This window comes from Vigna radiata, chromosome 8 (assembly GCF_000741045.1).
Source record: "Vigna radiata var. radiata cultivar VC1973A chromosome 8, Vradiata_ver6, whole genome shotgun sequence".
In the NCBI taxonomy this organism is placed as follows: Eukaryota; Viridiplantae; Streptophyta; class Magnoliopsida; order Fabales; family Fabaceae; genus Vigna; species Vigna radiata.
In genome coordinates, this window is record NC_028358.1 from 1,322,664 (window position 1) to 1,338,397 (window position 15,734).

The window sequence follows — 15,734 nt, forward strand, 5'->3', positions numbered from 1 at the left end:
ATCGTGAGATAGAAGTTACACACTTTTTTATTCGATGATACCAATGTTGTTTTATAAAATGCTATGATATATGTTCATAGTTATTGATTTAATGAGTTTTTCATGAATCGTGAGATAGTATTTTTTACACTTGTGAGATTTTTTTATAAAAATTAAGTGAATATAGATTTTAATTTATAGAAGAAATATAATTCATTTTACGTACCCATTTTTCTCTCCTTTATAATTGTTTTAAGAAAATTATGTCGGACATTATTTCTAATATCTAGATGCACACAAATAACATGCAATTGAATATGAATAAGCACACAAAATTCAAAGTTCTCATTGTTGTTGTCATATTATAAACTACAACACCCTTTCTCTACGAGGAATATACTAACATGTACACATTAGAGAATTAATTAAAAAAACTAAAAATATTGTAGTTTTATTCGGTACATAAAAAAAAAAATATCACATTTTATTTGGCACATAGCAAATATTATATAATTGTACCTCCACCATACTTTCTTAAGATTTTTTTTATCGATTCTTTAATTAATATCATCACCAGAATTATTTCTTATAGAATTTACAAATTTGTACTTGAAAATAATTTTTTTTATTTAACATAAACTTTAGGATAAAATAACTCATAGGTCCTTCTCATTCCAAATTTGTTGGATGGAGGAATGCAATAAATATTTCCCAAATGCAGCAGAATATTTTGATAAAATAGTTGAAAATTCTAGATAGATGAATAATGGTTGGTGACTGGGAATTTTCCAACAAGATTGGATTAGATTTGATCTAATCTAATTGATTAAGTCAAATTCGCAAGTGTTAATTTCCTAAACATCATGTGCCTCACATGTATTTTGTTACATCAAAGTTTTCTTATTGTCGGACATTTTTCTTATTTTGTATGAAGCTTCCAACCAACTTTACAGTGACATGATAATGAACAAATAATTGATTAAAGAAAATAAGAGATTGCATCATTAAATTTTGGTGATGCTAAGAAAAGTGTTTGATGTTCTTGTCGCTTGTTTAGTTTTCAAAATTACCATTCAAACTCGTATATAATGTTGTTTCATAAACAAATAATTTTTATCTCAATTTTCAGAAAATATGTTCATAATTATTTTTTTAATATGTTATTAATTTCTTTTATGAACAATTAAAAAAAACCATGTAGTGACATTTTGCACTAAATCATATAGATTAGTTTACAAAAAAAAGCTATAAGTGGATTCCATTTCATGTGCTCTTTTTTGACCCACGTGACAAGCCATTGTGTAATGACACATCTAATCTATATGTTTTCATGTTCTTAATAATATCTCTAATAATTTTAAGTTTACGATCTCAAAAAGATAAAAAAAAAAAAAAAAAAGCTCACTACTATGCTATATTGTGGTTCTTAAAATTAAGACTTCATTTTTATGTAAAACTCTGATCTTAAAATCAAAAGATTACATTTAACAATTAAACTAATAAGCTTTTGACTTTGCAAAATTAAAATAGAAATAAACCCTCATCATTAGAACAGAATTTGTGAAAAAAATATATATATAATATGAATCCTTGAAGATGACGTTACATGACGATAGAGCATTTCTTTTAATATCTTTTTCTTCTTCTGTTCGAATCCAAGAATAATTGAGTTACATTATTAAAGAGTTATAATGTTGTCAAAGGGTTAAATTATCTTAAAGGGTAAATTACAAGCATTTTAATTTTGACAGTAATATAAAAAATTAAGGAAGTCTGAAAGAAGAAGAACCAAAAAGCAAGGATCGATAAGATAATTAATTAATTAACTTCCATAAACTGATGATTTTTCCATATTTTTTGACCTACTTTTCTGTATAGTAGGGGCATCAACAAAAGGTGGAAGAAAAAAAAAAGCAAAACAAGAGGATGATGTATGATCCTACAGTTCCTATGCCCATATATATTGCCTATATTATTATGTACCCAAAATACATAAAAAAAAAAAAGAACAACAAAATGATAGAAAAGATCCCAAAAACTAAGTTCGCAAGATATGAGTCACATGGCAACTTCTGATTCCGGCACGTAACTTAGTCTTTCTTCCCACACCAACTTGGACACAACTTCATCTCGTTCAGGTACATGTTCCTGTTTCATAAAACATCATATGATTATTGTCCCACTTGATTAAGCCACTCTAATTAATGATAATCACCATCATCACCATCTTAATTCTTAAAAAACACGATCTTTTACAGACCTCTAGCTCCCTAACCAAGTCTTTGGCTGTGGGGGCTGACACGATAATGCGACGTGCCTTTGGAGAAATAAAGCCTTCATCAACGGCCTTGTCAATGAAACACAACAACGAATTGTAAAATCCATCCACATTCAACAGACCCACCTGCACCACAAAAATTCTTAATCATACCAACATATGCATACCATTGACCATTAACTTTAAAATTCGTGTCGTTTCCCTCAATCATTTTCTATATCTTTCTCCCATTCAAACGGAGAACCATCAAATAATGTAACGTGACAACGATTAACTAAACAAAATCTCATGTGAATCTTCAATTAAATACCCCACATGTGTTGGTTCCTTTCTCAGGTTTAGGCTATTTAACTATCAACAAAACGCTTCTCTAATCCATATAAATTACGACATTATAATAAGAACATAGTGAATGAATGCGTAATATCATGCGTCATGTGGAAGCCAAGTTGATTAAGGCAACAAGTGCTACAAATAATACGAGATTTGACTTCTTCCTTACTTTTTTTTTTTTTTTTTTTATATTCACACATAAGAAATTCGATCACAGCTTTGTCAAATCTCATAACAAAGCTGAGGAGTAATAGTTCATACCGGTTTGCTGTGGATTCCAAGCTGAGCCCATGTAATGATTTCAAGCAATTCTTCAAGTGTTCCATACCCCCCTAGTGTTTGAAAACAACAAGACATGAGTAACAGCAACATGTGTTGATGTTCTACCAGTCAAAAGACACAAAATCCCCACTTCACATGACTATGTCGTTAGTTTCAGTTTTGTGTTCGTGTCAATATAGTTATCAGTTACAATCCATACCAGGAAGAGCAATGAATGCATCAGCTTGACGAGCCATCTCAGCTTTCCTTTGATGCATATCAGATACTGCTCTCACTTCACCAATAGGTTCACCAGTTATCTGTATTTATTCCAACATAAGCATTATTAAATTACTCTCAGCATTATACTATGTAATCACTCCATAACAGACAGCATAGTATAAAGAGAAAAGAGTTATTTATTTACCTCTATTGGCATGAGACTTCTTGGGATAACACTGCAAAACAAAACCGAGTCAATGATGCACACCATCAGTCAAAAGACAGAAGTGGAACTATTTTATAAGAGGAAAAATGATTATCTCGATAAACAAATAACAAAAGAAACAAAGACCAATTTGAATTCCTCTCAAGATGATGAACTTTTAAGCATGTCTAGAAAGTGCATGCAAAGTAAAATAAAATTGAAGCCAATGGTGTGGCTGCAATTCCTGAGAAAAAACTTTCTACCGTTAAAAGGGCCAAAAGGCATTAAACTTTTATCCAACAGAGCAAAGCTTTTCAAAAGGCTTCTAACCATAGGTAAAGGTTAACACCTTTTCCCCTCTTTTTTAACAACTCCAATGCAACATAAAGCAACATTAACCACCACACATAGTAAACTTGTATTTTATTTATATCCAAAATGCTCCCTTACATCCAACATTTGGAAGCTTTAATCAAAGAGGCAAAATTTAATGTCCCATGTTGCAGTTTTTTTTATCCAATGATGTTCTTAACACAACACATTTCATAGGAAACAGGAAAACACGCATGGGTCAGTAGGCAAAACAGAAGGATTAAACATCATAACCCACTTTGTTGTATCAATCAACAGAATGATTAAGGTGGTCTACATACCATAAAACATAAACATAGAGTGAGATTAATAGAGAGAGAGAGAGAGAGAACAAACCCCAGAACATGGCGCCCACCATCATGAACTGCCTGAGAAACTAGACCCATCAACCCCACGCTACCACCTCCATAGACCAAATCAATCCTTCTCTTAACCTACGAAAAAAATCAATTACATTGAAAACCAAACCAGTTAGACACGTGTCACTGAGTTGATCATCATCATGATGGAAGAAAAAACAAGCTTAAAGTTATTGGACAGAAGCCAAATAAAATACTGATAAATTTACTATAGTATATTCTGTAAGTGGTCAATGGTAAAGTTTGGTGACAGGGAAAAATCATTTTAGGGTGCAAATAAAAATTACCCCTCGACTAGAGGGAAAAATCATGGAGGTGATGAAGCTTGTGGGGAATGCCAAAGGCTAAGAGCACGCTTCATAGTGCAATCATGCCAGAATTGCACGTTCATCCTCCTTGAAACGCGCACACAACATTTCTTTCTCTATTTTTATTTTGTTCAGTTGGAAAATTGTTGATAGAAAAAAGAAACAGAAGAAGAAAAAAATAACATGTTACAAGCATAACATAGATCATGCAAGAAAGCTGCTCAACTGACAGCAGGTTCCAGCTTGCAATCTCTCTCTTTCATGACAAACTTTTAACCTAAACCATTTTCATTCCTCATCGATCATAACCAAGAGTTGAGACCTTAAAGATTACATTTCTTACCTAAAACTTACAGAATGAGAAAACAAAAGGAAAACACAAACACCACACAGTTCAGAAAGAGGAGAAAATATGAATAAAATAACCCAGAAAGGAGGAGAGAAACTGCCGCAGTCTTTGAAGAAAAAAAGGCTTCAAATACCCTTAAATGAAGCAAGTTCATTGAACATGGTTAAAGTAATAGCTAATAGGACAAAAATATAATAATGCTAGGTACCCAAAACGAAGTGGATGAAGATTTAAGCCTGCTTTTAAGTCTAAACCGTTTTTCTTTTGGTTTTTTACTGAGCTCAAGTGAAGATAGAGGAAAGAAAGAGTGCAGAAATTGATAAAAAGAATTGGGTGTCTTTTTCATCTGAAAAGGACTTATGATCTAAAGAAGAAGATTAAGAGAAGGTGGTGAAAGTGAAATTGGTAGAAAAGTGAAAGTTTAAACTACGAGTGTGGAAGTAAAATTACCATTTCTTCGCCAAGTTCTACAGCAGCTTCTTGGTAACTGGCTTTGTTACCAGAACTGCTTCCACAGTACACACAAATCCTCTTGAACTTGGATTTGGTTTCTTCCATTTGTGGTGTGTGATGTGAAGTTTTCAAAGGAAACAAAAGGGTTTGGAATGTGATAACACTTGATAATGCAGAAGCACTTGTATGAGTATGTATATATATAGAATATAAATGGTGGCCCTTCATGCCTTTCGTTTATTAGAGTTTTTTAAATGACAAAAATGCTTTTTCTATTGTTCTTTTACGGTTTGTTTTTATTCGCGTTGAGTCATTGACCCAACAAGAAAAAGCGAAATCAAACCGTGTGTGATGATGTGTATTGTGTATGTTATCCTTTTTTGGAGTTTATTCATTACAATTCAAATAATAATGGCACAGATATATTAATCTCTTTTCATACTTTGTATATATATGTATAGTATTATGTATCTTATTAATTTATATTTTCTCTCTCTCTCTCTCTTTAAATATAAATGAGGGCGGATCGTAATTATGTATCGAAGAAAAAATAGATTAAAAAAATTATATATAATAAGAACAGATTCAAAATCTTATTATTATTTTTTTAAATAATGTTACGGCTTCTTATAACAATTTGCTCTTAAGATTGTTGGCTAAAAATTTATGTAATAATTTATTGAAAGAATTTAGTCAGGACTCATCGATGATGAATTTTCTTATTTCCATTTTCTTAGGAAACTAGTACGGGTCCTTGTGTTTTTTTTTTTTTAATTTGTATTAAAAAACTAGTATAATTATTATATTTAAATAAATAATTTATTTAGATAATTATATTTAAGTGATATAATTATATAGTTATAAGTATAATATTTAAATGGAAAGTTTGGTAATATAAAAAAGTTAAATAGTTAATCATGGATATTTTTTATAACAAATTAATTAAAAATAAATTTAAGCTCAAATAATTTATTATAGAAAATACAGCTAATAATATCAATAAAATTAATGAAAATAGATTATACTAATGCTAATAATAAAAATAATAGCAATATCAATTGATACTAATATAAATAATAATAATAATAATAATAATAATAATAATAATAATAATAATAATAAAAGATTAAATAATAATGTGAAACCCAGAAAATGGTATTTTTAGAAGTAATGATAGTCTAAAAATAGTGAGACTCGATTATTTTAATATTAAGTGGTTTTATTATAAATAGTTTTGTTAGAAACGAGTTCCATTATTTTAAAACGTAAATCTCTCTAGAAACCACTTTTCTAGAGTTTTCTACCTTCTCTCTAAGAGTTCTTGATCTCCAATCATCTATTTGATGATCAGGAGGAGCCTAGACGATCACGGTATCAAGGTCTACCATTCTATCTGATCAATTTGGTGTTTAGAGCAAGTAAGTTTTCATCCCTTTTCTTGATCCTTGATCATGCAAAGATGAACTATTTTGCATGTATCAATTGATCTTCTTCCTTGATTATAGATTCAATTTGGGTTCTAAGATTTTGTCTTCAATCGCCAATTGGTGATCCGTAGGTTTTTTTAGAAATTTCTTGTACGAGAAGTAATCGGGGTGTTCTTAGAGTTTTGTATTGTCGGTGTAAGGTAAGGAAAGCTAGATTTTTCTTTAATTTATGTTAATTGTGCATGTTAGAGAAGGTATGATGAATATTGAACTATTTGAGTAAAATTTTGTTTTATGATTGGATGTATAGTAATTAATCATGTGGTGGATGTTTTGTGTGATAATGACTAGTGAATATTATGTTGAATATGTTTGTATATATTTTGGAAGTTGGATTGGGTATTGATAAAGTGAATTGTGATGATGGAATTATTAGAAGCAAGGGTTACTCTTGGTTATAGGTTATTTTGGTCTAAAATAATGTCTTAGGAAGTGAAAAACTATGAGGGAAGTCTTGTGAACTGGTTTGTAGTATGTGAAGTCTGTTTTGAGTGTGTTGTGAGTGATTAAGATGTTTAAATGGATGAAATATGTGGGGAGAAGGTCTGGTGATAGATAAGGTAGAGTTCTACTTGGTTTAGAACTCAATTTGAGGAAGTGAACTAGTGAAATATTGAGTTAGAGGTTATGTGCTCAAATGGGCAGCTTGAAGAGTTTTGGTAAGTCATTTGGGACTTATTAGAGTCCCTAAGTTACTTAGAATTGTGCTACAATAGTAAAATTTAGTTTGGGCCTATAAGTTGAGTTTTTGTAAGTTTTTGGGTGAGATATTGAGGCCAATTGTTCGGATTGATGTTAGAAGAGTTTAGACACACTTAGTTAAGTATAATTAAGTACATAAAACAATCTAGGAGGGTTAGAAGTTGGGAAAAATATATGCAATTGGTCAAGAGTGGTTTGGCGTGATAATTCTTCAGTTTTCGTACTGCATAATTATGTAGACTCGCTGATTGAGTGGAGTCGCTCAGTGAGAGGTCAATGAGTATGGGTCATTGTCTAGAGGATTCGCTTAGCGAGTCAAGTCGCTGAGCGAGAGGTTGGGATCTGTTGCCATTGAGAGTTTTATTCTACTGGTGAATTGGGTCGTTAAGTGAGTGGTTTGGAGGTACTATCTAGAGGATTAGCACAACGAACAGGGTCACCAAGTGAGAGAACTTTGGGTCGCTCAACGAGTGGGTTCGCTGAGCAACTAGTCCAAGTTGTGATGTTCACTTTTTTCTTCTTTGATCTTATGTGGTTTTAAGTTATGTTTTGTTTCACTGTGGATGATGTATACGAATTCATGAGATTATATGAGTAATGATAATATGCAATGTGGCATGAAAATAAAGTATGAATGTGATTATGGATGTGATGTGATGATGATGTGTTCAAGTACCATGTGAGAAAGGAATTCCAAGGAGGAATATTCTAAGTTGGTTGTGGGGTGTTATGTACTAATGCAGGGGCTCTTGGATTAGGGATGATCCTGACACTTTCCATAACCCTATTTCATGTAGAGATGGGTGATTATGTCATGGAAAGTAGCATGAGGTCCCAGTGTATGATCACTGGTTAGGGCCATAGATGTTTGACAGATTAATCTTGGTGTATGGAATTATTGGTAGTGGTTGAGGATGTGGTTATTATTATTATTTCCGAGCTAGGTTGCTCCACCATACACAGGTGCAGGTTCCCCATGAGTTCGATATCAATACATATATCCGGATAGTAAAGGGTTTCAAGTGGAAGGGACAAATGTCAGTGGTGTTTGATTCATAACATGCATGTATATGGTCATTGTTTTAAATGGTATGTGTAAACTTTTGATACTCTAGCTTACCTTTACTTTTGTGTGTTGTTTGTGTTTTGGATATATTTTCTCTTTTATGATGATCACCTTGTTGATATGAGCTTAGGGTGACATTCTTTTTAGTTACTCCAGTGATAGATGATCGATGAGATTCAGTAGAGAAGTCGAATAGATCTACAGGTGTAGATATTATCTTTCATTTGTTTCTTTCTTATAATAGTTATATTATTGTATATGTAATATTCATTTAATAGTATTCCTATTAAAATAGAATGTTACAAATAACATTTTATTATGAATTTGTTTAGTTTTAATTATAAAATTAATACGATCTGCGGTGTGTAATAAAATAATATATTGAAATTTATATGATTAAAATTTACAATTAAATTTTTGAATTATATATTACATTAAAATGAAATATATAAATACATATAGTTTTTATGTAAAACATTAAAATACGGTATCGTACAAAATAAAAACAACATAAATTGATATTTAATTTTTTAATTATAAACAAATGTAAATATAAACAACATAAAAAATATTAAAAAGATAGTTACATGTGACAAAAATGAAGTTAATTTTAAAATATTTGGGTTAAATATGTTTTTAGTCCCTATATTTTAGGGCGATTTTGGTTTTAGTCCATTTTTCAAACTAAAGTACAATTTAGTCTTTTAACTTTAGAAAACTCTGATTTTAGTCCTTTTTACCAATTTTTTTTAACTTTAAACAGTGTCTAAATGCTATGATGAAACGCGTTTGAAACAACAAATAAAATTAAAAAAATTTGATAAAAAGGACTAAAACGAGAGTTTTCTATAATTAAAAGACTAAATTGTATCTTAGTTTAAAAGAGGAACTAAAACCAAAATCTCTCCAAAGTATAAATACTAAAAACATATTTAACCTAAAATATTTTAAACAAAAAGTACCATACAAATATAAATAAAACACAAACATGTTGAAAAATGTTATTCATGTCACTAAGTTAAAGTAAAGTTTAGCTTGAAACTTTTAAATATGTATATATTGTTCTCGATGTAAACATTCTATGATGATAATTAATTTCTGACGTTAGAAATTCATTAAAATAGACAACTTAAACGGCAAAAATATATGAAAAGGTATTAAAATATGAAAATAAAAAAAAATGAAATTAAACTTAAAATATTATAAAAAAAAATTATGTGCATATGAATAATTAACTCAAAGTAAAATTTATATATATTGTGCGCTAAAAACCCTATTAAAAGTTAGAATAACATAAAATTATGGTTAAAATTTTTAAACAAAAACATATACATGTCTTGTTAATATTATTAATTATTGATGTGTATGCACATGTTTTCTTTTTAAATAATAATACTAAGATTAACCAATAACATTTAAATATGAATATTTGTATGTTAAACTATAAAATTGACATAATAATTTATTAGTAAAATATATATTAAAATAAAAATGCTTATGTACGTATTGGTGTCAAAGTAAAAAATTAAGTATATTGTGAAATTTGATCTGAAGTAAAGAAAAAAAAACGAAATAGATGTTAGCATTTGTAAACAAAATCATGTCATGAAGATAAATATGTATAGCTTTAACTAGAGCTCTGAAAATAGATTATAATATTTAACACGATATATTATGAATTCAGATTAGATTAAATTAGAAAAAAAATATAATTTTTATGCGAGTTAATTTTTAATTTGGTTTATTTAAATTTAACTCATCCGAATTGAAAATGTGATAGATTATAAGATTAATCTACTAACCACCTAATTTTATTTCACTTAATCTATTATTTTATAAAGTTTTTAAAAATACCATCGAGACTTATTATATTTGGATTGTGTTATTTTTTTTTACTATTTTAAATTTTCTTAAGTTTAATGTCATTTGAGAATAAAATTTATTTTTATTTGAATTATATTTTTTTTTTAATTTTTTAATTTAAAAAAGTGTGATGTCAGTAATCTTAATACCATATTGAATGTGATTGCAATGTGTCTCTTTAATATAGTAAAAATTTTAAATTGTTACTTTTATCAATTATCATAACAGTGTGTTACACGATGAGCAAAGGATAATGATGTTATAGAAAGATAATTTAACCAAAAACGAATTAAAATAAAGGAAAAAAGTAAGTTTAAATATTAGTTTAATATCTATTTTCTGTTACTTTTAATCAATTTGGTTATTTTGTTTTTTTTTTTAAATGAAGTCTTATTTTGTAGTAAATGGATTCAATTCAGTCATTTTCATTGTATTTGTATAATGGTGTTAACATCTTTTTTGAAAAAGTCAAGTTAGTTCATAATATTTTTGTTTTTATGCTTTTATTTATTTCAGTTTTTTCTATATGTCACCCTTGTTTCTTGTCATGCAACAATGACAATATCATCATTTTTTGTCAATAATTTATATTTAATTAAGTCGTTATAATTTATAACATTTGAATATCATCTACGTATTATTATGTAATTGATCCAAAATTACATAATTAATAATAATAATAATCATAAATACTGTTATGAACTAATTACAAAAATAACAAGTAAACTACGTTCAAATATTATAAAAAAAATTATCTATAAATGAACTAATTTAAATGAGAAATTATTGTAAAAAGCTATAAATGTTTAACCATTGGATATACGATGACTGTTATTGGAAAGAGAAAACATTGAGATAGCAAGGTACTAGGTTATGGGGTGGAGGGAAAAGATGAAATTAGTAGAGTAGGAAAAAAGAAAGCATTGGAAGTCGTGAATACTCTTTGCAGATATGATCAGATAGCAGATAGCAGATAGCAGATATCAGATATCAGACAGCAGATTGCAGATGACAGAATGCAGCTTCGATCAATCGGTTTGGCGGGTAATGATTACACTTTTGCTTGATTTATGCAACAGCACTTCATTCTTGATTGATTCATACCATCTTCATCTTCTCTCGGGAAACACGTTTTAGTGATTGGATGGCTTCATCCATGAACATTATCTATCTGCAACTCCAACATTTTCTTTTACTTTTTCTCAGATTAACTTACAAACTCAGAACGCACAAGTCACTTGAAATCATTATCAGTCGCACACAAAACAAAAGGGTTAAAACTCTGTTTTCATCTTACAAACAAAAGTGGAATTTTACTCACATATATAATTTCTTTTATCACTTTTTCTCTTATTATTACTTTCAAAACATCAGGTTTTCAACCTTTCTTTTATTGCATTGCTCTGATTTTTATTTAATATTCTTTCTTTGAACTAATAGTTTTAGTTAATTATGTTGAAAAAATTGTAAAATTACCTTTTATTAAATTTATATTAACCAATATTTTTAGTCAGATGTTTCAGAAAAATATTATTTTGAAACTGAGAAAGTATTGAAAATGGTTTGAGAGTGTTTATGGGAGCAATTCAAGAAAAAGTATTTTTGGAAAGATTCCAACTATCTCGTTTTTAAGAAGAAAACTTTTTTATAATTTCCAAAACAATTATGTATGTCTTAGACACTTTATGGTCATAAAATCTAAAAATGATATATATAAAAAGAAAATTCTGGGTTTGATTTTGATCATATCTGAAAATTTATTACGTTAACAATAATCATCCAAAATTGCTATTTCATATAATTAACTAGAAAAAAAAATGTTATTTTCTTATCTATCAAATTATTTCTTGTCTCTGATAAGGACACGACCTTTAATTAAGATTGAGAAGTTCTTTTTCCTCTCCACAACAGTGTTTCACGTGGTGGAAGTAAAAGCTAACTATAATTTATATCTTAAATAACAGCTTGATATGAGATTTCTTTTATATATAAAAAGCATAACAATCAATTTTAAATGGAGAAAAAGTAATAAATTATTGTTTTTCAATTAAAAGTTGGAATCATAAAATAATTTCGAATCACAATTTATCAGCAACTAAAATTATTTATATATAGTAGTATATTATTCAGGAACTTGGAGAGAGATGAAAGCTTAAAAAATAAAACTAAAAAAAAAAATAGGAAATGAAAAATATTACGTAATAAATTTTCTGCAATATCTAACGATAATTTGTAGAGAAATATATAAATAATTAGTTATATTATAAATATTTCATTATCATAGTAATTACATCATTAGTATTTTATTAACATATTATAATATTAATGTAATATCCCAGCAATTTATAGGGAATATTAATTGTTCTTACACATCAATACGAGACTTTCTAGTATGTCTAACCCATAAGAACTTCATGGTTAAGCGTGTTTAGCTTGGAGTAATTTAGGGATGGGTGACCTTCTGGAAAGTTTTTTCGAAAAGTGTGTGAGTGAGGACAAAACATATTGGAAAGCCTCGTGCTGATGTGTGGGGACAGTTTCCTGTAAGTTGCCGGGGAGTTACAAATGGTATCAGAGCCAAGCCTCTCCCAGTACGGTGTGATTCGAGGACGAACCAAGTGGAAGCTAGTGGGCATGTGACACCCGGGCACTGACGAGGGCGGGGAGTGATCACCGGTGCAAGAGGCACGATGTGCGGGGGCACAGACAAGGAGCGGCTCCTGGCAGGCTTCTAGTGGAAGGGACACATGGAAGAATCGAACATACACTAAAATGAGTGTATTATTTTAATATTAAAAAAATTCTAATATAAATAATTATGTAGAAACACATAATTTTTTTAGAAATCATTTTTCAATTTAAATCAATTAGTTTATTCTTTAGTGTAGGTTAGTTTTCAATGTTTTCTTTTGTCTTTTTTGTTTCATCTGGTTGTATGCTCAGTTTGTTTTACTCGTGTCTGTTTTTGTGTTGTGTTTCTTAAATCTCGATTATTTAATGTCTTTGTTGGCATGGTCAAATTGTTTTGACATTGTCTCTAGGTGTAAAAAAGAAATAATCTCCAAGTTAGGAGACGTCTTGACTCTTTGGGGCTTGTTGAACAATTTTGTCAAGGTAAGAGAAACTAGTTATTTTAATGTGCAGAAATTTGATAAATATGATGTTTTGTCCATTAATGACTGTGATGGATGTGTATGACTGAATTGATTTGTATGGTTTGGATGATTGTTTCGTGTTTCTTTATTGTTTGGGTTTGTGTGACTGAAAGAAGTTAGAATTTGAATAATTGAGTAAATTTATTCGAGTTTTAATGTGTAAAAACTTTTTTGAACCAACACAATGAGAAACAAGTACAAATTTGAGCAATTGATCAAGTTTAAGTTCACTTGAAAACACAAAATGTATTCATTTGGGGGCATTTTAACTTCAACATGTCGAGCGTTGGACATTGTCGCTAACCGTTTTGCGAATGTTTTGGTTTTGAGCGATTGTAAGACACCGCTAAGCGTCATCTTGCACTACAAGTTTGGGAGCATTTTAGCTCCAGATCACTGAGTGCAAAACTATATTGTTCAACTCTTAGTTTTATGAGAAGAATAGCGTTGAACGCCACTTCTGAGCGTCAATTTATGTGTTTGATCTATTTTTCTTTTTTGGCTATTAAAACTAGATTTATAATGGACTACATGTGCATTTATGAGTGTTGTATTTTATGAATGTGATGATACTGTCGTGAATATGTTTGGTGATAATATTGAAGGGATCTCAAAGAGAAATTCTTGTGGTGAACTTTAGTGTATTCCCTGATATATGGGATTCCATGAGAGGGTATCATGACGTTTTAATAACCATTCACACTCAATAGAGTAGAATGTGTTATGTCGTGAAGAATAATAGGAGATTATAGTTCATGGACAATGTTTGGTCCCAAGCACGAACACGATTAACCTTGTATGTGTTTGAGTGATAACTCCTTAAAACTAGGTTCTGTAAAGTCTACAAACGACAATAGGTGCATAATGCTAATGAGTTTCATTGTCAATGACATGTATTTGGATAATTGAGGCTAGTGTCAAGTGTTTAAGATTTATTATATTTAATCTATGCTTAATGTAACACCCCTTCTCGGAGTGTCACAATTTATTTTTTTTTCAAAATATGCATTCACATTTAAAACCACACATTTATTAATATTATACAATGAGTCGTCAAAGTTTCCAAGAGTAATTATTGGATTACAAACCAAATCTTAAAAGTAGTTTAAAATTACAAACCACAACGTTCCATAATATAAAATACATATTTGAAAGTCCCCAAGAGTATTTCCCAACGCATCCTCGCATTATACGTCTTCAGTTTTACCTGGAACATCATCTACTCCCGTATAACAACACGAGTTATACGATCATCGTAGACACACAAGTAGGGTGAGCTAACCAATTACAGAAAAACATAAGTTACAGATAAACTTACTTACATACTTTGAATGTTTAATAATATAATTAACGTAAACATACTACCTTCACGTATACTTCAGACACTACTCACTTCTCATCAGACTCTAATCACTTCTCATTTCACATGTAACTATTGGATTTATCTCGGTTTTTACACATTTGTTAGGTATATACCAAAACCAGTTCCTCATATGGATCGCGGATAAGTGTCATCCTACACCTGCCGTATTGGACATATCTCCCTAGTTCTTCAAGGGCTTACGAGTAAAAACATTGGTGAGTAACATCCATTCACCAAGCACAATACTCAGCATAAGTCAGAAACCCTTGGTGAGATATTTGTACCCTCTCGAAAGAGGAAAAGTAGCAGGACTCGAATCCACCATTCGCCTTACATAGGCAAAAAGGAAATCATCCTTTTTAACTACCGAGATAAATATAAATCATCCCAATGATATGATAAGATTAGAGAATCAATAAGGATTATCTATAGACTCAAATAACTCAACATACATTAACTTAAATTAAGTCTAAAAATACATTCAACACAAAAAGTAAGGGTAAGCTACCATAAAAATAATTTTAATATAAACGTTCTGGGAAACCGAGAAGTTGAATCTGGCAAAGCCGGTTAGACATCTTCTTATCCTTCCAGATAGATGTAATAGAAAAATGATATACACTCAATAATTCCTACAAACATCATAAAGTCCATCTATCCCCAAAAATCATACAAATTGAATAAATCATTAAATAATTCAACTGCACATAATTTGTTTTATAAGAATTAGTTAAAAACACATCGAGTAGACTTCCAAGAAAGAGAGGTGTGTCACAATGGACAACTTAAGTACCAGGTCTTTCCTTAGCCAAAGTGTTCCTCAACGTGTTATTAACAAATTTCTTATTCACAGATTCAAAACAACAACATATAATATTATCACAGAAATTCAAAAGCACATAGGTTTTTCATTAACAGTAATTGCACAAAATTTCAAGACATAAATAGTAAAAAAATATAAATATTTTATAATATAAAA

At 29.7% G+C, this 15,734-nt stretch overlaps 1 protein-coding gene across 2 annotated transcripts; it reads right to left on the bottom strand.

The window, feature by feature from the left end:
- Positions 1 to 1,779: 1,779 nt before the first annotated feature.
- On the bottom strand, positions 1,780 to 5,299 carry LOC106771330 (cytokinin riboside 5'-monophosphate phosphoribohydrolase LOG7). Of its 2 annotated transcripts, none has more exons than XM_014657293.2 (7): positions 5,117 to 5,299; positions 3,987 to 4,084; positions 3,279 to 3,309; positions 3,072 to 3,171; positions 2,852 to 2,922; positions 2,240 to 2,383; positions 1,780 to 2,127 (listed from the first exon to the last, which is right to left on the bottom strand). In XM_014657293.2, the coding sequence occupies exons 1-7, from the start codon at positions 5,222 to 5,224 to the stop codon at positions 2,038 to 2,040; spliced, it is 642 nt and encodes a 213-aa protein (XP_014512779.1). In that variant the 5' UTR covers positions 5,225 to 5,299; the 3' UTR covers positions 1,780 to 2,037. The 2 variants fall into 2 exon arrangements, with proteins under 2 accessions (XP_014512779.1, XP_022641147.1); XM_022785426.1 differs by lacking the exon at positions 5,117 to 5,299 and adding an exon at positions 4,661 to 5,025.
- Between the last annotated feature and the right edge of the window lie 10,435 nt (positions 5,300 to 15,734).

What these genes read in the sequence shown, in the direction of transcription:
- LOC106771330 (XM_014657293.2), bottom strand. Translation starts at nt 5,224, where the DNA reads ATGGAAGAAACCAAATCCAAGTTCAAGAGGATTTGTGTGTACTGTGGA. An exon ending in TAGAACTTGGCGAAGAAATG is followed by an intron (nt 4,085 to 5,116) that starts GTAATTTTACTT and finishes TTTTTTTCGTAG; the next exon opens with GTTAAGAGAAGGATTGATTT. An exon ending in TTGGAATCCACAGCAAACCG is followed by an intron (nt 2,384 to 2,851) that starts GTATGAACTATT and finishes TTTGTGGTGCAG; the next exon opens with GTGGGTCTGTTGAATGTGGA.